The sequence below is a fragment of the Rhea americana genome, unplaced genomic scaffold, assembly GCF_003343005.1.
Source record: "Rhea americana isolate MKP2758 unplaced genomic scaffold, rheAme1 scaffold_25, whole genome shotgun sequence".
NCBI lineage: Eukaryota > Metazoa > Chordata > Aves > Rheiformes > Rheidae > Rhea > Rhea americana.
The window spans coordinates 362,672-386,486 of NW_028186368.1; the positions used below are offsets into that span (position 1 = coordinate 362,672).

The window sequence follows — 23,815 nt, forward strand, 5'->3', positions numbered from 1 at the left end:
CTGAGGTTTTTTATATTTCAATATATTAACATATTAACACTTTTAATATGTTATATTAAATTTAATAGTATAATATTGCTATATTGCATGTAATAATATAATGGCATATTTAATATATTAAATGTTTTTATGTTTAAATTCCAATATTATGTGCGTTGGACTGGATTTTGCTTGTGTCTCTGTGCTGAGCGCCAGCAATTTGATGGGACAGTTGAGCTAAATTTCTAAAGGGTAACARTTTTGACAGCACTAAACAATTGTCTCCATTTTGTTCGTCTCACTTGAGCTATCTCAYGTCTGAGATGTACTGGAGATCCTCTTGAATTTCCCCAAGGGATGCTGATTTATGGTATTAGCACTTCAGGTGCTCAATTTATTTATTCATCTAGTTACTTAAAATTTAGACCGTGGTTCCTAGAGGCTGCTGATGCCGTAACAGTCTGAGCGACACGGTTTCATCTTCAGCTGCGGTTAGAGGGTTTGGAACTCTTTAAAAATGCAAAAAAACAGTAAAGAAACGGCTGCTTCTACAAGTCCTGCTTCAGGGTTCGTGTCCCACTTCTTGCCTGAGAGGCTTTAACTGAACCTGGCGCTAACTGGTCTGGTGCTGTGAAATGATCTGTTTAAATGACCTTTCCTTAAGGTTTGCTAATGGACACAGCATAGAGAATGCAGTAATTCAGGTCGATTTAGGGATCTGAGGGATTTTTTTGGGGGGGGAACGACACTGCTAATTTGTACTCTGATCCTGCAGTGTATGAACGTCGTTCGAGGAATTTGTACAAMACAGTACATGATTTACAAGAGATCTGCTATGCCTACTAAAATATGGATTAAATTAAATGGCTTTTTAAACTAGTTTGAAATAAGATTCAATACCTTACCTAATGATTGTAGTTGACTTCCCCAGTCTCAGGAACAAGACAAAAATAAACTTTCTTTACCCTTAAAAGATTCATATCGCTTCGTAATACTGTATTGGATAACTCAGAGTTACTGAGTTGTACACAGAAGCTAATGTTGGACAACACTTTCATATATCTAAGAAATTATGGAGGAAAACCAGGAATAGAAACTGAGAGGAAAAGCTGGTAAAAGATGAGAAGTGTAAAGCTGATCAGTAGCCTTTCAGATTTTGTAAAACAGTGTGTACATACTACCATGGTGATGAATAGGAGCAGATGATACCTGTTTTGGGTGGTTTTAATTTGAAAAAAATGAGGAAGGCAGTGAGCAGTATTATTCTAATTTTAGCTAGTAGCAGTACATTGTCAGGGTCTGCTTTTAATGTCTGGAAAAGAATTGTTGAAAAAAGGCTATCGAAAAAAACAAGTTCCTGGGGGAAGGAAAGGCTGCGTGGCACTTTCAAACATTTTATGTGGCTGTCACGAGAAGGGCACTGACTGACGCCAGAGGGAGCTCCTTTCCTATGTTCCTTTCTTACTGAAGGGTTGTGGCGAAAACTGCCTTTTAAGATGGGAAAAAAGCTGTGATAAGAGTAATAATGTGAATAATTATTTCTTCATTAAAAATAAATAATGCGTCCTCACGTGTAAGTGAAAAACCCCATTGTTCCATTAATAAAAATAAATGCTAATACGATGGTTGGAGAAGTAGAGCTGGTAATACTGGAGAGAATATGAAGATTTTTTTGGAAAATGGCAAATTAGCTGTATAGTCCTGGTCAATTAAGCACATTTTGCAAATACACTAAAATAAACTCTTCACAGATGTTGAAATCATTTATTTGCCGAAGTCTATATTGTCATTTAATTGAATAGGCAAATAAGATCACTGATCTTTCTAATCTGATGTTATGTATCCAGCTGTGACCAAGATCCTAAGGCGTTAGTTTAATTGTCAYAGTCATCTGTCATTTGCTTTGTAGTACTGCATGAAATGCCAGTACAGGTTTTGGAAAAAAACAAACAGGATTTATTTTTCCTCCAGTGTTAATAATATACTGGCAATATGAATTTTATATAATAGAATTAATTTTGGTCCTTTACTATGCTAACATATTACCTATAAATTAAGTGGGATGAGATCAGCTTTGTTTACTAAACACAGAGACTCAGCACGGAGTTCAGTCTAGGATGACATGGKTTTTTTATAAGACTTCAGCTGAATTTTTGTGCCACTTTCTGGTGCTCAGTGTTATCTTTTGTACTCCATTCAAAATTGAAGTTATTTATGTAGAATACACGCAGATAGGACAGCAAATACTGGATTAAAAATGTTATATATGCACGCATAGTACTGTTTTGAACAGAAGCTGTATATTTCACTAAAAACAAACATTTTATATYGCTTGAAAAAAGCGTTTAGTAAAATAAACTTCAAGCTAAAAAGCAGGCTGCCAACAGGCCTGTAGGTACATACATTAAGGCTGGCATACCACTTCAAACACGCCAGATTGTTTTAAAYGTATTTCTCGTTTGAGGATTATTGTTTATAAGCCTCCGCAAATTATTCTGTACAATATGGCTGCACGCAGCATAATAAAAAGATTTTTAGACTGATTATTTGCAGTCGGAGCTTATTAGTGTGAGGTGGGTGRGTTGTAAGCCTGATGAAATGATGTAGATAAAACAAATGATAGCCTTAAAGTAAATCTTATGTAGAGGAAGTTGTTAGATTTTAGAGCCTTCTAATTTACTTTTTATTCTATACATGAAATTTTACACTTGATCTTAATTTTAACTGAATATTATATGAATTGTCYAATTAATTTGAATAAGTAGAATATATTGGAATACATGATATGAAAAATTAAGTTTGTGTACAGTAAATGTAAGTTAAAATGTAGTACTCTTGGTCTTAGTGGATTATATTTTTAAGTAATTTATTGTGCTTCAGATACAGGTTAAAGTTTCAAGACATTTATTAGAAAGTCTTATGTTAGATGAGTTTCCAACTAAATAGACTCTGCTCGTTTTCCATCTGTGCTTTACTCTGACCTTGTACTTGGAGGTGCATAGTTCTAAGAAGGGCTGTACCTTTAATCTGTTCCTCACGGTGGCTGAAAGCCCCAGAAAATGGGGGCTCAGTGTAKTTCTTTTGCATTATTTAGTGTCATCGGGAAACTTGTTTTCAGGTCATTTGTGAGTATCCTGAATAGCATAGGCCCCAGTACGGASGCTTAGGAAGACTCACATTTCTCTACTGGGAAGACTGGTTGTTTCCTCCTATCCTCCGTTTCATATCTTTTGATGAATTTTTATCCATATTATATCTTATCCTTTTCTATTTTCTGGCTGTCTAGCTTTCCTAAGAAGCTTTGGTTAGGGATTTCAAAATCTCTCTTGGAAATTTAACTAGATCATAGCACTCCATCCATGTGTTTATAAATCCTTGAAAGAATTCCTATGTTGACTCTTCTCAAGCAGGTCATCCAGRTATCTGTTAATTCAGTTCTTTATAATTAGAAATGTCTTAATAACGATGTTTATACTAATTTGTCTGATACGGATGTCAGACTCAGGACTGTAGCTCTCCAGATACTCCATGCAAAATGTTTTGGAACTTGKTTTTTTGCTTACTGCTTTCCAGTCTGCAGGTATTAAGGAGGTTTACAGATTATTACTTACTCATTACATTATTACTTGTTCATTTTGTCAATTTATTTTCCTAACCTTTTCTATAGTCACTTCAGTTTCTCTGCTGAGTATCTCACAACGAAGAGTTCTGGCATGAGAATTTCTCCACCTCCTTCCACTATGAACACCAGTGGAAAGGGTTAGTGTAGCTTGTGTGCAATGACCTTGTCTTCGCTGAGTGCTCCTTTATCCCTTCATTAATAATCAGCTCTGTAGACTCCCTGGCAGGCTTTCTTGCCACTTGTGTTACAAGCAGTATTAATTAGTTCTGGTTCTTTTGCTGGTAGTTCCTCATGCTATTTTTTTGGCCTATCTTTATTTTGTTTTTACATTTAACATGCTAGAATTTAAGATCCTTTCTATTTTCTTTGTTTTTACAGGATCTCAACTTTCTGGTGGTTACCTCTTTCTTCTACTATCTCTTTTAACGTTGTTTATAGTTGTGCTGATTTTCTGTTGCTGTTACTTGAGGTCTTTAATAAATGGTATACATTAGCCCTGTGCTTGCTACATGATGTCCTCAGGTAGTTTGCGTACTGCTTGTAAGGATTTAATTCTGTTAGGTGTCCCTTTAGTATCTTTTTTAAAAAACTGCCCTCATTTTTTGGGGTAGTTCTTGATCTATTGTGCAAAAAAGGCAAAGTTTTCTTAAATAACCTTTTCTATTACACCTGTCAATACTGGCATGCAGACTAGGTARTTAGAAATTTGTGATTATACTTCCAAAAACACTGTGAGTGCAGAAATGGCACACAAATTGCACACAAACACAATGTAAGTGTAAAATCTATCATGTGTCCTTTCAGAAATATGGGTCCAAATTTTGCTAAAGTCTAGTGCATTTTTCAGTGATGCTGGCAGGCTATCCAAGTTGAATCTCAAACATACTAGTAGCACTAAGTGGAGTACTGCCTCCTATAATGGAGAATTTTGGTACTGCTCCTTTTTTCCATGTATCTGAATCTCCTTTTCTGTTGGRTTAAATGTGGAGTGCCCATTGAAGTGATAAAGAAGATTCTTATTCTTTACTTCTGTAGAAATTGGTCAATTATTAAGATTTTGACTCTTAAAAATTAYTACAATTTTGACTCTTCATTAAAATTTGTTATTTTAATGTGTAGTTGTGAACAGCCTGGTTCCAATTACACTAGATGTAAATATCTGATCTTCCCTTTTTGGACGATCTTCTGAACAGTAGTAGTGGAAGCAGTACTTCATTATGAGAAATGTTGAGTTAAATTTCACTTGGAAAGATTAGTTAATCCTCTTAGGGGAACAGCTTCAGATGCTGTAAATCATCCTTTTATACCTAAGGAACTAAATAGGTTTAGTTCCTTGTGTGTCAGCATAGTTCAGCCCATTTATACTAGCTGAAGATCTGTCCTATAATGTATTAAATAATTTCATTTATGAGAAATAAATTGCAAATTAAACATTTCATTTTTTTAGTTTTCTCAAGCATTCTTAGTAAGCTTATTAAGTACAGCTTATAAGGGCTAATACTCATACATCTTAGATTTACTTATTTAAACAGTCATCAGAAATATTTTTAAAGGCATACTCATTTGGCTGTTTGGTGGCATGATTTTTTTTTCCTTTTATTTCAGGTAAATATGCAGAAGATATATTTGGTGAACTTTTCAATGAAGCACACAGTTTTTCATTCAGAGTCAACTCGTTACAAGAACGCGTAGATCGCTTATCTGTCAGTGTTACGCAGCTTGATCCAAAAGAAGAGGAACGTAAGTTAACTCTTGTATTGAAGAGCTGTTATTCTGTCATCCAAACACCAYTGATGCATGAAATGGAAATAATAATGGTTTAAATTATAAATATAGAACATAGAGTGAAACATCACGAGAAAGCGATTGATTTCTGTTTCTCCTACAGATTTATTTTGTAACCCTTAGAAACTTTCTGAGCTCAAAGTTTTCATGGTTACTGAACAGTACTGTTAAAAATGAGTTTACGTTAGAACTGCTACAGGACTGTGTCACTTTAGTAGAATTGTATTACTATTAATAATATCTGTAGTTTTTATTACGTCGATTCTTGGGAGTAATTCTTTACTCTATTTTAAACTTACTCCTGTTGATTCCTAGCATTTGTCCAAGTAGGGTTTTTACACTTAGCTTGATATCATGTTATATTAAAATTTGCATAAAGTTATACTTGTGTAGCTCCGTTTAGAATGACATACGCCACACTAGAATTCTCCCCCAATGCTTATTTCTTTCTAAATAGTTTTAAATTATAAAAATATTGGTTAGCTCTGAGAAAACAAGTATTTCCAAACAGTCAGTAGGATATGGCTCATGCTTTTGAGACAGTAGTTTAGTTGGATTTAACCAATGCATAGACATTGTGTGACTATAGGAATGATGTGCAATAAAAGCACATAGACCGCCTAATATACAAATCTAATGAAATAATTTTTGCTTCCTAGATATCTATTTGTTACAGATGAAACTATTAAAACTCCTGTAAACCTAAACAGTTTTAGGATATTCTAGATGGTATGGCTGAGATTCTTAAAGTAGAACTGCACCCAATCATGAAAAGTAACTTCAGATTGCATTTGGGATCCCCTTCTAAAACATAGAAAGCTGTTTCAGTTCTTAATGTCTAGGTATAATAGTGGTGTGTTATTCAGGGAGAATGAAGTGTCAAACCAGGAGGATGGTCTGAGGCTGTGTTTTGTTACTTATTCCACTCTAGTTTCCAGTATTAATAAAATTAGGCTAAGGAAGTGTTGATTCTGTACTCTTGTGACATTTATTTTAGAATAGGTTTTGAAAGACAGCTGTTCACAGCTAGTAGCAAATTTTCCACAATATCATGACTTGCCTAAGGGAATTCTTACATTAATGGAATTTTCCAAGTCTCTTGACAACTGAGCATAAATCACACACATACACCCTTTCAATAAAATACTATGTTTACTATGATTGGATAATGAYAAAAATCCTTTCTATATACAGTAAGAAATTGTCAGCAATTGTAATYTTGTAACAGATATAATACTCCAGAGTATTAATGTCATTTCTGTGTTTACCCTTGACAACCTAGTTATTGGTTTAAATCAGAGTGGGATTTATGTTGATACAGCATGTCTGATATGGCAGTCATTCACATTTCAGAAAAATGAAGAGACCATTTCAAGTGATCAAGTTAAAGCATCTAAGGGTAGTAACGTGGAAATTTGTACTTCCTCATGTAAATGGCCTTTGACAAGTTTGGTTGTAGATTTCAGTGCTAAATATTGATGACTATTTGATGTTAGAGAGTTTCCAGAAAGATTTTTAAAAGAGTATAGTCTCAAATACACCGTATTTGTAGCTTTTCACAGTTCTGCATATATTTGTTAAACTACATAGCTAAGGAATGAACAGACATTGCAATTAAATAAAACAGGACTGAAAATGCGGTCTACTTGATCAAGTCCAGAATGGCTCAGTGTGACTCAAGTTACCCTGGATTTGTCTCCTGCCATAGGATAGCGGTGACTGTTAGGACTTCAGAGGAACATGCAGTTCTTGGTGTCAGGAACTATTAAATGGTTATTTTTATTAACGTAAGACCATCCARTCTTTGAGCCATATTCATTCTTCCTTATTCACAAATATCTGCCCAGAATGAGTCACCAGGTGAGGAAGAAGAATGGAGAAGAAATCCAGTAATGTATTTCCTCAGAAATAAGGGATCAGGAAACCTTTTCTCCTTCGGTATCCTCCTTTGGGTTTGAATTTTAGAAATTAATGACAAATGGCCCTATTTTCTAAAACATAGGGGCTAAAACAGCTGGAGGATGTTAATGTGAGAAGATRTGGAGAAAGCATATTTTCATGATAAAGCCCAAAACCTTGGAAAATGAGTTAATTTGCAAAAGTATGGAAGTGGACTCACAGAATGCCCTTTCTTAACCCTCTATGAAAGAATTAAGCAAATTCCAGTAGTTCTGTTCAGCAAACAGCTTGCAAAATGTCTCTCAGTTGATAGTTCTTTGCCAGCAGACAGTAATATAAGCTTTAATGTGTTCCTTTGGGCCTATGCTATTATGGAAAGAGGAAAAAGAATAAGATTCATTTAAAACTAAGCAGCATGAACAAAAGCAGCCTGAGTAACATAAGTTGAACAAGATGCAGATACTGGACGAGATATTTCCGGTGGAGCCGACAGTAGAACAAAAATCCTGACGTTTTGGGGTAGTATGTGTGTTTTCTCATCATTCAGAATTATTAAAATATCTCAAAGAATAAAACCAAATTAAACCAGGATTAGGATTGTATCCTGCCAAAACTGACTTGTGGCATGGAATCCTTCTGTTACACAGTAAATGCTGTTCAGCTGGATTTGGCTTGAACAGTTACAAAAGGTTTATTCAAATTCTTGATTTCACAAAGTAATTTCATATTGATAGAGAATTTAAGGTCAGCTTTCAACTGAAATATTTTGGCCTTATATAGTGATGTAACATAAAGTGGAAATGTGAATGGAAATAACTGTTGTATTTAAAAATTCCATAAAGTAAGAAGGTATCTATGGTTAGAGTTTGTGTAAAGATTGTGAAATGTATCATTTTGTCCTTCACTTTTTTTCTTTTTACATGCATCTCTCTTTCTCAGTGGAGATATTAATATTTCATACAGGGGAAAAAAAATCCTCTGCTTTTCTTAAGTAAACTCAACTTTATTCCAGTTATACATGAAACTAACCTGCATATGTGCAGGAACTATTATATTTGGGACCTTTTTAGGCCTGGGAAAAATATATTCTTGCTATAGAGCAGAACTAAGGTCATCGGTCTCAGTAGCCCTGCAGCATAAGATATTCTCTTTGATCAGAGAATAAACCCTAAAGATGTTGTTTCTTCGTAATGGTGTTTAATTTTAATATTTAATTCATAAATAACCTTTCTCTCTCATGCTCTCTCTCCCTCTCTCTCTCTCTCAAAATATGAAATTGATGATACAATTTTATATAATAAGAGATTTTTGTTTATTTACCACATTCTGTGAATTTCTTTGTGGTATTAAGCTTGAAGTGTTAGCACAGGTAAGTAATTTCATATCTGTTAAACTTTTACACATTTTAAAATACTCATCTTCATTTTTATGTTCTTTGAAATATGGATACACAGTGCAGCTCTGATGTATGGTGTAAAAAAGTATTAGGAAACAGTAGTATATCACTCAAAAATAAATAGCATCCTGATGGAAGGAGAATTCATAAACTAAGAATTTATCTGTGTATTAATCTACTGGTTCTTTAAGCTGAAAAAATGCCCGATTTCTATTTTAATCTCAAATTGGAAACCAAATGTACTGCGTCAGATTCTTGATTTCTGCAGTGTTTCTATTTCAATGGTGACAAGAAACTTGAAAACTTAACGGCAACTGAAATGCCATGATGAAGCAGCTTGACATATTTGTGGAAATAAATCAAAAACAATGAATTGTATGTCGGTAAACTGCTGGCTTTGAATACGTGAGCCTGTTTTTAACTGACATTGTAGAAACATTGCTGAACTACTCTTYTTTCTATGATGGGACAGTGTTGTTGGATTAATCCTACAAAGAGATGAGAGTTTTGCTCTAGGTGAGAAAGGCGGCATCTGGCAGGGAGAGAACTCGAAAGCTTGACAGCGACGACGTGCTTGTGTCCTGCAYGCTAACAGAAGGTGGGAGGCTCCGTTTTAACTTTGCAGGCAGCCCATCGGGAYGCTTAGAAGAATGGATAGTAAATCCCGTTTTAAGAGGCAGCTCRCTTACTGTCCCCCTGCAGAGCGGTTTAGTGAGTTGAGTGTAAATGTGTAATAGAAGTTCAGAAAGGAGAATACGTGCCAGTCGGGTCATAACCTCCACATGCAGTACATTAACATGGAGAAAGCTCTACGGTCAGTTAATTCGTAAGAGTTTTTACCACCAAAGTCAAACAAAGAAAAAGGCTGTTAAATTAAATTGCATAACAAGTCACTTCCTGGCACATCTCCACTTACCTGAACGCTGGATTTGAGTGCGGGTCCCTYGCAAAGATCTGTGCACACGGGTTGAGCTTCAAATGCTCTCTGTGATTTTCTTCCAGTTTTCTTAGGTGTTATTGAGTTTATAGGCTGTTTGGTAAGAAGGTCGATCTTAAGTTAGCATGCCAGTGGCTCAGTAGTTCGTGTCTAAACCATGCAACAGCATAATTCGTTTTCTGTAGGCTAGGTATATCAGTGCCATGTCCTTTCATTTGCCTGATAATTTTGTTATAAGATAGCCAGTTTACAGAGTAATAGCATGTTTTTCGCTGAACAGMTTTCATTGAATGTAAAAGCAGGAAGCGTAGGTAGAAGTTGGAAATTCTGCAGTGTACGTTTTCTCTAAAGGCCTTTGCTATGTAGTGTAGTTTTAGAGTAGATTTGGTCATTCTCAGSTGTGATCTCTGCCTTGTATATGTTTACAAAAAGTGAAGATTAAATCTAGAACTAAGAGATCATGAATCAGACCTGCTATATTTGGTCATTCAAAAGATTATATATAGTGAGTATCAAATGTGAGTGTTTTAATATTAAAACAAGGAACTACTTTTATATTTATTGGAAAAAAATACTTCATTTATTTCATTACTATGAGAATGTACATAGGTTCCAAGAGAGGTATCCTAGTTTTTATTTTTATTGACATAGTCTCCAAGAAATGACAGACAGTTTAAAGACTTACAGGAATACCAGGCAACTCTGAACAAGTACATTTGGTGAGATTTGTAAAATCAACAACCAAAGGAAAAACAACTAAGRTATAAAAGAATCTAAGATTGGATTTTTAGATGAGATAAACCCCAGTTCTTTTCTTTTAATTGTAAACTTTTRTTAGCAAATAATAAGCTATACTCCATGATGGGTACAAAATATATGTAGTTATTTAGGAGTGCAAAAATACCTATAGAAATTGAGATTTGTGGTGGCATTTGTACATTGCTAGTACTTCTTTCACATACTTAAAAGGCTTCTGAGCAGTTAATTAAAGGCATTTAAAAGGATAAGACACTGTAATGAAACAGAACCTAAGGGTAAAGAGGAGAAGACTTCCTTAGTAACACACAACCTTGCCAGCTGTAATAAACTTCAAAAGCCAAACTGAAAATCAAATAAATCCTGTTTTTAGCCTCACAAAGGATTCTGCGAGTGCACTTGGGTAAGAAGAGAGAATATTCCAGGAACTGCAGGTCCTCTGGGAAAAATGTCCTGCCTTCTGCCCCTTTGTGGTTATACAATAGAAATCCAGCTGTTTTATAGTGTGTGTGTGTGTGTGTGTGTGTGTGTGTGTGTATATGTATATATGTGTGTGTGTGTATGCTTGTATGTGTAGCTGGCACTACTGAAAAAAAAAATTGTTGCCAAAGGCCTTAGTGATTTTCTCAAAAGTAGTGAGATGGAGGAAGAGTTCTCTCATCTAGAGTAAAGGAGGGCACTACCTACAACCTGTTTGTTTAAAATAAACATAAGGAATTTTTAATAGATAAGGTACTTGTGCTAAAAATGCTCTCTTTGCTATCGTGGCTAAAAATTGTCTTGTTTCAGTACTTAATTGTTTGCAGTTAAAAAAAACACTGAGAAGTCTGCTGCTTTATTTACTGAAAGTCTCACATTGGCTGCAAAGCTAGGCTTAAGACACACATRGATTTCACTGCTGAAGTGATGGAAYGTCAGAGAGGGAGAAAAATATGAGACACAGCAGGTACACCATTCCAAGAAGTCCAAGCTTCATCTTTTGCAGTCACTTTTCCATTAATCTTTTTAAAATCCTAGCAAGATGCTTTCTGCTCAACTTGCCAGATGTTTTCTAAATTTTGATGATTGTGAAATACAAAAGGATATACAGTTTTTAATAGCAGTAATCTCATCTTGATGATACTTGGGAGTGTCATCTTGATTAAACAGACTGATTGAAGAAAAGCATTTGTCATGTGTTGGAACACTGTCACCTCCCATGAAATCTCACTAGCATCAGTAGAACAAACTTAAGTGATTTGCTRATTTGGCAAAGGGTCTTCAGCTGAACTGCTATGTATGTGCAAGGAATRCAAAATTGAGCTTATTGATGACAGATAAACCCAAAATCTTTGCCTCAAGATGAGGAGTCGGTTTTTAGTACCAAGAGGACTGTAAAATAGCTTTGGTAGATTTTGTTAGGTACTTCTGAACTACAGAATTATATTCTAGACCTACAAAGTGATTTGTGGAACTACTTTGTGGAGACAGAGTGCTGGTATCAGTCTAGGTGAGCAAAAATTTCCTGTAAAATTAAATAAAGGATAATATGTTGGAACATTACAAGCATGTTTTTCACATAATTTGACAATATCTCGCCATGGCAGTAGCGTTGCATGAATTTATGTGCACTGCAAAGTGTACTTGTGCTGATCATAAGATATTAGCAGTAATGCTAATGCATAAAGCAATTGCGGATTAAGCCAAATAAACTATCTTTGAACATATTTTTTTTAATGGTGATATCCCCTTTCAGTGTCACTGCAGGACATTACAATGAGGAAAGCTTTCCGAAGTTCCACAATTCAAGATCAACAACTTTTCGACCGCAAAACTCTGCCTATTCCTTTGCAAGAAACTTATGACATTTGTGAACAGCCTCCTCCGCTTAACATTCTCACTCCTTACAGGTAAGTAAAAAAAAAATATATATTATCAAAAGCAGTATCTAGTTTATTAAGTAATTAAATATTTATTATTATTACAGTTATTTTCACTGTAAATATTGTGTAATACAGTGTTATATTTAGGCACCTTACCCGTGTTGAATAGCACTGGAATATTTAAGGAATTGCATTTGAGACTGTGAAGCTACTTGAGAAATACAGGTAGCAGAAGACATTATAAATGTTAAAAGTTTATTTCTTTGAAAAATTTAATTCCAATATAACAGTTGCAAGAAAAAGCCATCCTCAATATCTRTATATATTGAACTGTGTCATGCTGTTGGATGAAAAGTGATAAAAACAGGGATTAAGTTTGTAGAAAGGAAAGTCTTTAATGAAAATGGATATTGTTTGCTGTGCCAAAAGTTAATTTGAATCAGTAGTTTCAACCCCAACCACACAGATTTATTCATTATTTTAGGAGCAAGATTTGAGTCACTGGAATGAAAGCAGTTTCTTTGTCTACAACTTACATTACTTTTCTAAAATAAAGGTCTTGACTATGAGGGAAGACAGTGAAGAATGATGGCATAGGAGGTCAATGTTCTTTTAATRTTTTTAATCTTTTAATGTTTTAAATGTTCATGATCAGCAAAATATTTGAGGGCTTGCAGTGCTAGGTAGTTCTTAATATGCCTTTGTTTTTCCTTAATGTTTAGAGTCATGTATTGTCAAATAAACAGCATGCCCTATGTTGGTCATTGTATTTCAGAGATGATGGAAAAGAGGGTCTAAAGTTTTATACCAATCCTTCATACTTCTTTGATCTATGGAAGGAAAAGATGTTGCAGGACACTGAAGATAAAAGAAAAGAAAAGAGGAAGCAGAAGGTATATATGTTAGCTTTAAATAGCTCCTAGTTGGGTTTTTTTTTTGTTTGTTTTCTGGAAAGGGTTTCCTTGCACATACGTTACTTTTTTGGTTATACAATAAAACAATGCAGATTTTATATAGATAATTATGATCTTCTCCATTCAACCTAGAACTACTTTAATTCATTCAATTCCATCAATTTTAACAAATAAATAATGACGATAGTAATAACCTGCTATTAAAAGGGCTTAGAACTTTCATGCTCTCTTACTGTAACTAACAGCAGGTTTGCCAAAACTTATTAAAYTTCTAACAATGACTTGAAGAAGAGCAAAATTATACAGGAATACAGTAAGAATCCAGRATTTCACTGGAATATTTTTTAAAGTATAAAATTCTGACAAATTTACAGAAGAAAAAAACAGAATGAAATCTCTTAGATAGGTTCTCTGAAAATGAGGAATAAATTGGTAGGCATGGAACCCTGWGTTTATATTTTCTTAAAATTAAATAAGCAATTTTGCAAAAGTAAGGCTATTTTTTTGTTTCACCATTATTCTGTATATTTCSTACATAGAAACAGTAAATGTGTGTGTCGGATTCAGAATTCCATTTCACACTTAGAATAAAAAGCTAATTATACAGTTTTTCTTCACTATATTCTTCAGCTAATTATCCAATAGAGTAAAGCTTCTACCTCCTACAAAACTTTTTGGTTTGCATRTCACGTTTAGACTGAAATTCAAATATTTCTTGCACTTTAATTGGAATTATTTTTCATTGTTCTGTGGCTGATGTTTGTATGCAACTAATTTAAAAACACTGTCTCAGCTGTCAGTTTTATTTGCACAACTCTCCTACAGCAGAAAAATCTAGATCGCCCTCATGAACCAGAAAAAGTGCCAAGGGCACCTCATGACAGACGGAGAGAGTGGCAGAAGTTAGCCCAAGGTCCGGAGCTCGCAGAGGATGATGCTAATCTCTTACATAAGCACATTGAAGTTGCTAATGGCCCAGCTTCACATTTTGAATCAAGGTTTCTTTTTATTTTTTCTATCCTTTGTTAAATGCAGCTATTCRTTCTACATAGTAAATATGTTTGAGAAAGGATAAATGATGAAGTGGTGCTGCCACTCTTGAAATGCACTGGAAATCATTGATCTAGATCAACCAAAAATCAATTTTAAAATTCTTAGCCAATGTGTCCTTAAAGGAGTTATTATTATCTTCTTATTTTTAAGAGTAGTGTACATCTCTGGAATTCATTATATCTTTGAGGATATGGAGGTGTCTGCCTCCGACTTGAAGAAAGTCTAATATCACTGCTGCAGGCTTGCACCCAGGTGTGTTACTACATTCCAGTCTTGACCTACAAAATCCCTGTTATTCCASTCTCTTGATTTTTCTTGAGCAGAAACTGCCAAGACTATATGGTGGGTGTGATGTGAACAGATGTCTTCTTGGAGCTTGGATGAGATCACTGAGCTTTTCTTTACTCATGAACAAAGCCCAAATTTGATTGATGTTTCTGGTTATAGCCTATTATAAACTCCAACCTGCTGGATTCTCATTTCACAGCATGCATTTGCAGGTGGCTAAAAGCCGCATTTCGAATGATACACCTGCTGTATTTCCTCTTGTGCTGCTTCTGCAAAACAAAGTCCGTTTTACTGGCTGAGAAACTCATCAGAGGAAAGAGGGCTGACATTCAAGTAATGGTAGCAGTTTTGGGGGGTATGATTTTCTTTGGGGGTTTGCTTTGTTATGTTGAAAAGTGTTTGCTGTCCTCTAAAGAACAGTTAAGATTTTTTCCCTATCCTTCATTGACCAAAAGCATTTTARGAGAGGATTTGGTTTAGCTTTGTCAGGTTTTCAAATAAAATTAATAGTAACAGTGGATAATTACCATAACTCTAGGAAGTAGTGGTCTGTGTCTGAAAAATGGAAAAACCTGGCTGAATGAAACTTAGTTCTCTTAATTTAGAAAGTAAAAATGGTTTCARTGTGTTTCAGTCAGTAAGATGCAACTCAATTATGGGTGATGTGTCTTTTGCTGGGAAGATACCAGCTTTGTAGTATCTTTATAAACTACTGTGTCAAGTAGTTGCCAGAGATACCTGCTTTCTTGCTGTTTTTCTCCTGTGTTGTATGTTTCCGCGTGAGACGTACTCTATGCAGGACTCCTTTATTATCCAGGACCCTGGCCTGAGCCATAATTATTTCAGTAACAGCACTGAAATTAAGAATAATGCTGTAGTGCTTGGAAGCAATAAATGTGCAGAACATGTAGCTTGGATAAAGAACAGCACTGTGTCAAGTGCAGTTGAAAAACAGAAGAAAAACTTTGCCCCTTAAGAATTAATAGACTTAGATACTACAGTGATGGAAGTATGTGGAAACCTAGAATAAAGCTTTAAGTGTTAAAAAGTATTCTGCAGAGACCTTTCTTCTAAATTCAGTAGAGAAAGTTTGACACTTACCAATATCTTTAAGTAGTTAATGAAAATTTTGTAACTAGTCACCTCCTCAAGGTATATCTACAGTTGATATTAACAAGTATTTTGAATCATTTGAAGTTGTAGTTATCTTTATTTTACTGCTGCTTCTCAGTAGTAAATTTTTAGATCGTCTTCCTGACATCTGTTGTATAGCTGCTTAATGTAGCTGTTTAGTACATCTAAATACAGAATTGGGAATACAAGTCCTCTGACAGAAGTTTGTCTAAATTATTCAGTAGTAAATGCTACCACTTGATAGGTAGTTCATGCATGTTATGAAAGAATATGATTACCTATATGTAGGGACTTGAGTAGCAGAAACCATTACTAGTGTAATGTTTGTTGCATAATACATTCTAGTGTATTCTTCTAATTGTATTGCTACGTTTATTTAACTCAAAATAATGTGATTAATGAAGACTAAGATCTCATGTATTGTAAAAATTGTCTAATATATATGTCAGAAGAGCTGCTAGAAGCAATGGGATGGAAAGGAGGAAATTATTAAAAAGCTGCACAGTACAAGAGAGATTTGAACTGAGAAGTCAAACTGAAATACAGGACAATAGTTGGGAACATTCATGATTATTTTACTAATGCTTATGTCAGATCAGTAGAATGCATTTTTCATACTTAAGAAGAATGTATCTATTTTCCTTCAGATCTCAAGCATACGTGGATCATATGGATGGATCGTATTCTCTTTCTGCGTTACCCTATAGTCAGATGTCTGAACTTCTGAACAGAGCTGAGGAGAGAGTGTTGGTCAGACCMCATGAACCACCGCCACCACCTCCAATGCACGGAGCAGGAGAAGTCAAACCTGTACCTCCTTGCGTTAGGTAAGAAGTGGTCAAACTACGTGCAGATCAATTAGGAAGGAAGCGTTATTTTTTCCACCAATCCCACTAACTGTCATTAGTATTATTTTCATGCAGCCCAAGAAGTTCCAACATCCCAGGGCTTTGTCAGTCCACAGCCCTGACCCCTCTGCAGTGCAAGGCCATGCAGGAGTTGGAGGGAAGTGTTGGAATCTAATCCCGACAGTGTGCCGCTGTGGGGACAGGCCCCACCTGGCCATTAGCATTGCAACTATGTCTCTTCCTGAGTTAAGTGAGAGGACAGATACCTTTAAAAAATGTTTCTCTGAAAAGTGCTGAGATCTCAAGATTTAGCTTTGGAGAATCTGAGATTATTAGTATTGAACTGTGTTTCAGCCCACATGAGAGGAAGAACATACTACAGTAAGACAGTCTACTGTCAAAAATGTATATTCATCAGATTTCCTAAACTACAGCTGCTTTTTAAAGGTGTTTTTATTTTCTGTTTCTCTGTGCCTTGTCAAAATTGGATACATGTTGAGAGGGTTTTTTGTTTGTTTGTTTGTTTTTTTTAGAGTGAGCTTTTGGTTGTCCTTTCTCCTTTCTCTGTTGCTTTATACCCAAAATCTTATTTCATGCTCAGGTACATATGGTTTGGAATACAAGACAGTTAATTCAGGCATGGTTGTTAACTCACCAAAATGTTAGTCTTGTGGAAGGAATCTCTGGTCACTGCTCAGGAGAATATATGCAGAAATGCTTGTGTTTAGATTAACTTTTCCATAACAGCTGAAAAATTATTCTGGTGTTTTTCCAGGAAAATAATCTTACTGATACCTTTTGTTTTCTTTGATTCACCCATTCATTGCACTAAAATGAGTATTCAGGCTATAAAATATACCTCTCTGCAGCTACAGTTGATGACCTTTGATACTAGCTTTGCTGACCTTGTCTTTGAACTTTAAATACATATTTCAATTTTATCCCTTTACTCATACTTTTTAATTTTTATTTTAAAAAAGTMCTGTGAGTTGACCGAATTAAACAACTGCGAGTTCCCTTACTTCAGATAAATAACCTGGATTTACTTGGGAATGGGAGGGGAGAATCTTAGTATAGGAAACCTCTGAAAAAGATGCACGTTTCTATAAAAACACAAACTCAGTTAATAGCTGGACATGAACAAAGGCCCACAGAAAGACTGATGCTTACACCATACTGTGAATTAGTGTTCATTGCACGTGAAGTATGAATAATTGAAATTGTCATAGTACATCATACTTTTTAATGACCAGTGTTCAATGTTCTTAACTTTTTAGAAATTACTCTTAACTGTTTTTTCTGCTTTTCCAGCTCTAATGATTTTGTTCTGTTATTTGGTATTTCAGTTCTACTACAGGCTTGGTAGAAAATCGTCCTCAATCACCAGCAACAGGCAGAACACCAGTGTTTGTGAGCCCCACTCCTCCCCCTCCACCGCCACCACCCCTTCCCTCTGCTTTGTCAACCTCTTCACTAAGAGCTGCAATGACTTCCACTCCTCCTCCCCCAGTCCCACCTCCACCACCTCCTCCCACAGCTGCTTTGCAGGCCCCAGCAGTGCCACCKCCACCAGCTCCTCTCCAGATCGCTCCTGGAGTCCTACACCCAGCTCCTCCTCCAATTGCTCCTCCCCTAGCACAACCCTCTCCTCCTGTCACTAGAGCTGCCCAAGTGTGTGAAACTGTACCAGTTCACCCAGTTCCTCAAGGGGAAGTACAGGGACTTCCTCCACCCCCACCACCTCCTCCCTTGCCTCCTCCTGGCATTCGACCCTCTTCTCCTGTCACAGTTGCAGCCCTTTCTCACCCTCCACCTGTCCTGCACCCCCCTCCCACAACCATTGTCCCTGGCCCCCATGCCCCACTAATGCCTCCGTCCCCACCATCCCAAGTGATTCCCGCTCCTGAACCAAAACGCCACCCCTCAACTCTTCCTGTAATCAGTGATGCTAGAAGCGTTCTGCTGGAAGCAATACGAAAAGGTAATTTTTGACTATTAAGAGACATCAAAGAGTGGAGTATTTCACATGTGAAAAGTTAGTTTAGAGTACGGCATCTACATCTTTCTGCTTTCTATTCTCTGCAGTGTATATATTRCCAAGTAGACAGATTTTTCTCAACCTTTGATTGCACTTCAGATATATAGTTTGGATTGTAAAACTGATTCTCTGTGGAAGTTAGAAATGTACATGTGTTAAGAGATGATCTGTGGAGGTTATCTCTTTAATCTGTTTACCTGGGAAGTACCTAGTTCTGATAACTTACAGATCATGTGAAAGTCAAAAGCAATGTTTTCACAGATTGAGTTAGGTAAGAGCAGAACAGATCATTTGACATTTGAATTTTGATTATTGTTATATTACAACAACATCTAAATGACATTCAGAAATCATTGCTGAAGATCTAAAGCTGTTAAGAGTCTGATCTTCACTGGTCTGAACAAAGTAATGGCATAGTCTTACATTGCGAGGTACCCCACCAGCACACTGCAAGTGAGTGGCAGAAGTGCARGGTTATCTTGCTTTGGTAACATTTTCCAATGGAAAGCTCCATTTTCCAAAGGAGCTATATGTACATGCCAAAACATTTTAGCTTGTGTGCTTGAGGCCAAAAAAGTCACCGTTGCACTATGAGTGCTGCTCTTTGACTGTGTGGTCACTTTGAATAGTAAATCTTTCTCAAACGCTTTGAGTACTTCATTCTTTTCAGAATCATGCAGAATCATGTTGTACTTTAATATCAAAAGATACATTATAATGCTAATTCAAAATAGTTTTTAAAGCATGTATATGTACCTGAAGTGMTAACATCATTGAAACGATGAAAAGTATATCTTAGCATTAGTAGAAAGTATCAGCAAAGAACTAATAAAGGAGAGCCTACTGGTATAATTTAGTTGATCCTTTAAAAAGTTTTTGACCAAACCTTGCCCAAGAAGCCAAGGCCCAAGGTATCATAGCTTAAGTTCCATCTAAGTACTGTGCTTGTGTTTACTGTCAGTTGACAACAGGGAGTATTAAGTACAGGATTTAGGTCAAATTTAGACTGTGTCGATCTATGGTATCATGATTATAAAACCCAAAATATTACAATCTCTGTCATATTTTTGACTCATTTATTGGCATTTAACTTTCTCATATTRTCAGTATTCGTTATTTGTGCTTTGTGTTTGACTCTTAAGTAATATTTTATCCCCACACAGATCATTATATGATCAAAACTGAGTTACCAGAAAGCAGTGATGTTAGGATACTCAGACAGCTSTAACTTTCCGTTGAAACCATGAGAAGAGTACAAAACATTTTGGAAAATGCAAATAGTAAATTGGCTTAATAACTTACAATGCTATTGGAAGATTTTTAACGAAAAGTTAGAAGCAGCCAGTGGAAGAACTGGTGATCTAATCTACTATGACAATTCTGACATTCTTGTTTTTCAAAATCTGACAGAGAACTTCTCTATCAGAGGAGGACAGCGTCCTCAGCCTTTGTTTTTGCTTGCAAAGCATTTTGTGAATCATAAGCTAGAATACTCTGTATAAATGATAAAGAATGACAGCATCAYGTTTGTGATTCGATGTTCTTCAGGTATTCAGCTACGCAAAGTTGAAGAGCAACGTGAACAAGAAGCTAAACATGAGCGCATTGAGAATGATGTTGCTACTATACTTTCTCGTCGTATTGCTGTGGAATACAGTGATTCAGAAGACGATTCAGAGTTTGATGAAGTGGATTGGTTAGAGTAAAATTATTACATTGCTGTACACTACAAAATCGAATGCTAATGTCCATTGTGGTGCTTGTTCTTTGAAAGTTTGATGGTCATTTCTAGTGGTTTTTGTATTCTTTTCTTTACATAATTAATCCATGTTTTTCTACTTTTCAGTTTACAGAAAACTCCTAGTGCATCTTTGAAACTAAACGTTTTACAGTGGCTTTTCTTACACATCTTTTTGAAAGAACATACTTTGTTCCAATAGACCACTAAGTATTAAGCATGGGCAGCTGTTGGTAGAGTAGCAGTTTCAATTTTTTGGCATATCTTAACTGTGCACTTTGTGAATTTTAAGTTAATGAAGGCAACTGAGATTGACATTCCAGGGCAGCTCTATGTACTAATGAGCCTTATTCTGCTTTTGATAATGTTTTAAAAACATTAAACCTAGCTGTCAAGATACCACTGTCTTGATTACATCCCTACACTAAAGGAACGTATAGTTAGCAACACTGAACACACCGGCAGGAAAAAGGATCTTTGGGGGTTTTATTATTGTTTTATTGTTGTTTTTAAATAATTATGGCCTTATTTGAATGTTTAGAGGTTCCCTTTCCCTTCCTCCCTCCCAGGTACATATTGTGTGGTACTATTTTTGCCTGCATAATAAAAGTTTAATTTTTTTTTTCTTGTGAAATCTTCTGACTTAAACATGCTGTGTAACTTATGTAACTGTTAAAATAACAGTTTGATTTAATAAATGGTTCATTTTAAATGTCCATCGTTGCTTTTTCAACTGAAGCCTGTCTTTTCACTGTTATAACTAAGGGATCTTTTCAAATACTGAATCTGTGGTCTGCAGGTTATGGTAAGTATTCAACACTTGAGGGAGCCATATTGAACAATAAATTGTGTTTTGTTTGGTGATCAGGGTATATTCATTTAAAAAATCAGAAAACTTGTGACCTAAATGACTTAGGTGTTTTTTAAAGCTTTACCTCTAGAGTAGGTAAACCTTGAGAAGGAGAGATGCAGCAGTCCAGTGAAAGATGGACAAGAGCAAGAGCATTATTGCACAGACATTTTTAAAGTGCTGTCTATCAGTATACTATGTATTGAATAGTTACAGGGCTTTTGTGTTTACCCTCTCTGGAACAACTTTTTCAAGTCTGAGTACATAATCAAAAACCTTTTGATAACGAGAGCATGAGAGGACACACGAGTACTCTACCCAGCTAGCTTGTTCCTGGAAGACACAATTATCCACTAGAGGAGAAATAGAGATGAAAAGATTTCTGAAGGTGGAGCGTGAAATGTTCCATAGGACATGGGATAATTTCCAGAGGCATGTGGCTATTAAACCTATRCTTGGGGCTGGGCAAAACTCTAGAAGTACAGGCAGCGGTAGGAATGAAGTACAACAGCCCTTCCAACTTTACTGTCATCATCTCAAGCTCCATTATAATTTTGTATGTAGACTGCTATATTCAAGACTTGTTCCACTATGATAGTAATATCCTTACGATTTTTGCAGGAGAAAAATCATTGTCGCAGTACACAGATCTGCATCTTTATCTGTGTAACAATAGATGTAGTTCTCTTCAATAGTTATGTTCACGGTAACGAATTGCCATCTGGTTTACCCTGCCATAGAGTTAGCTGTCAGGGTACATGTCCTTCTTAGTAGATSATCCCAATTGYTAAAGAAAAGATGGCTGGAGCACCKCTCCATGAATACTTGGTACARTATTTAATCTGGATGTTCCTTTGCATCTCAGTAAACCCAGTTTGCCAAATCTAACCCAATAACTACGTGTGACAACATTGGCACAGCTGAAAAGATGATACATCTTCAGGCACAAATGCAGTATACACACCACATCTACCCTTTAAGCAAGGAGGCAGATCTACTTTCTTGGCAGCTAGGAGAAGAGCTTGTGCCTAAATTCCATGTTTAAGTAGCTTCTGCCGTTCACAAAATTACTTCTGACTTGATGCTTACACCTGTTACTTTGTGAATTTACTCTAAACCCCCAGTTTTGTTAGTGRATATTATAGACAGCAGGTCACATCAACAGGTCAGGCCCTGCCTGTTAAAAGTAGATGATCTCCTCACTGCACCATCCAGCCTGCGTTGCGGGTGTGCTCTGCCTGCATCCCAGCTCTTCACGCTGCAGCCATCTCCCCACGGTGCTGTCCRGCTAGTCAAGATCCCGGGGGAAAGAGCATTCGGGTGGTGATAGGACTGTTGGCAAWGGCACCCTCTCACGTTTCTCACCATCAGATTTCTTTGTAGAACATTAACTAACAGAGGTACAATGATTTGCAAAGTAGCTAGAGGCAAAATACYAAGACTGGCGCTACTTCCAATCAGTTATCCTTAATTAAATTAAATATCATCAATTAAAATCATGACACTCCAGATGCTGTTCTTTTAAGGAGCAAGCCAGAAAACAACCAGAACATTGTTTTGGTCCAGGGACTGAAACATGTCAGAACTAGATTTGGAGCAGAAATTTGACTGACACACTCAATAGGAAAAAAATAAACCCAAGTCATAGAGGATGACAGTCTCCTGGACAGATAAGTGATAAATTTGCATATGCTCAGACCTAGCAGTTTACGTAGAGTCTGTGAGCTGGGTATCTCGCACATAGCCTGAAGCTGGGAAGAACAGTTAGGAGAAAAAAAAAAGATAAAAGAAGAGTTAGGTGGGAGTGAAGTGAGAGGCAAGACATTACGTGACTGCAGCTATCACATGAATAAAAAAAATCCATATTGACAAATGGCTATTACTGACCTAATTGACTGTCCTGAGGATTAATAGTATCATTTCCAAACCAGTACGCAGGGYAGCCATAGCCCTGAACTGTGTCTGAGTAAAGGCAAGAGTTAAAATCAGGTAAGGTTTCAAAAACAGGATTTTTGGCCTTCTGCCATAGCTACAGCTTTCTGCTATAGCAACTAGTCTCCAGACAGTGATAGCATGATTCACTAATAGTGAGAGGTGACTGTCAAATTTGAATATTTGCATTTTTAGATCTACTCAAATAGAAGCATTTGCAGTCTCGGAGATTTGTGTCCCTCTGGCTGGGGTTTCTAACTGCCCTTCTCGTTTGGTAGAAGGGTGTTTGGAGGGCTGCTAGGCTATTTATGCCAGTGATTAGAAGTGTAATAGGTTATTGATTGCTTTGTTTCAAAAGATACTAAATCAAGTTTTCTGTATTGAACCGTTCATAGATTCCAGTGTTTACTTCTGTGCGTTTACAGCAGTTGGTTGAAAGCAAAGACTCAAAGTCTGTTGTGGYGCTAGCGTGTCTGTAATGCGGTTCGATACAAACGAAGAGGAGCTTCGCACTTTTCTCGACTGTAATCTGTGGCTGGTAAAAATGATMTTTCTCTTCTGCAAAATGGGAAAAAGAACAAAAGAAAAAAACACCGAAGCAGCAGAAGATAACAGATAGCACAACTAGAATAGAAGACTAGAGAGCTGCAAAATTGATCATTTACAGTTTTTATTCAAAAGCTAAAGTAGTAACAGTGAAGCAGCCRTCATGGACGGAACAAAAATAACATGTAAATGAAAGAGAAAAACTACTAAAGAAACAAAAATGACAGACGTAATGCTG

The 23,815-nt window shown here is 36.1% G+C and overlaps 1 protein-coding gene across 5 annotated transcripts in view; it reads left to right on the forward strand.

Annotated features, from left to right (window-relative positions):
- WASF1 (WASP family member 1) overlaps positions 1–20,965 on the forward strand; it is a 102,332-nt gene extending 81,367 nt beyond the window's left edge. For 3 of the 5 annotated variants that reach the window (XM_085306875.1, XM_085306874.1, XM_085306876.1), the window contains 7 exons: positions 5,207–5,341; positions 12,110–12,263; positions 13,012–13,129; positions 13,976–14,148; positions 16,273–16,452; positions 17,820–18,454; positions 20,060–20,965. In XM_085306875.1, the coding sequence (XP_085163001.1) occupies positions 5,207–5,341; positions 12,110–12,263; positions 13,012–13,129; positions 13,976–14,148; positions 16,273–16,452; positions 17,820–18,454; positions 20,060–20,217 (1,553 nt within the window). In that variant the 3' untranslated portion in view covers positions 20,218–20,965. Of the gene's footprint in view, positions 1–3,680; positions 3,739–5,206; positions 5,342–12,109; positions 12,264–13,011; positions 13,130–13,975; positions 14,149–16,272; positions 16,453–17,819; positions 18,455–20,059 lie in introns of those variants that run through there. The other 2 variants (XM_085306878.1, XM_085306877.1) reach the window with 2 other exon arrangements.
- The last annotated feature ends 2,850 nt before the right edge of the window (positions 20,966–23,815 follow it).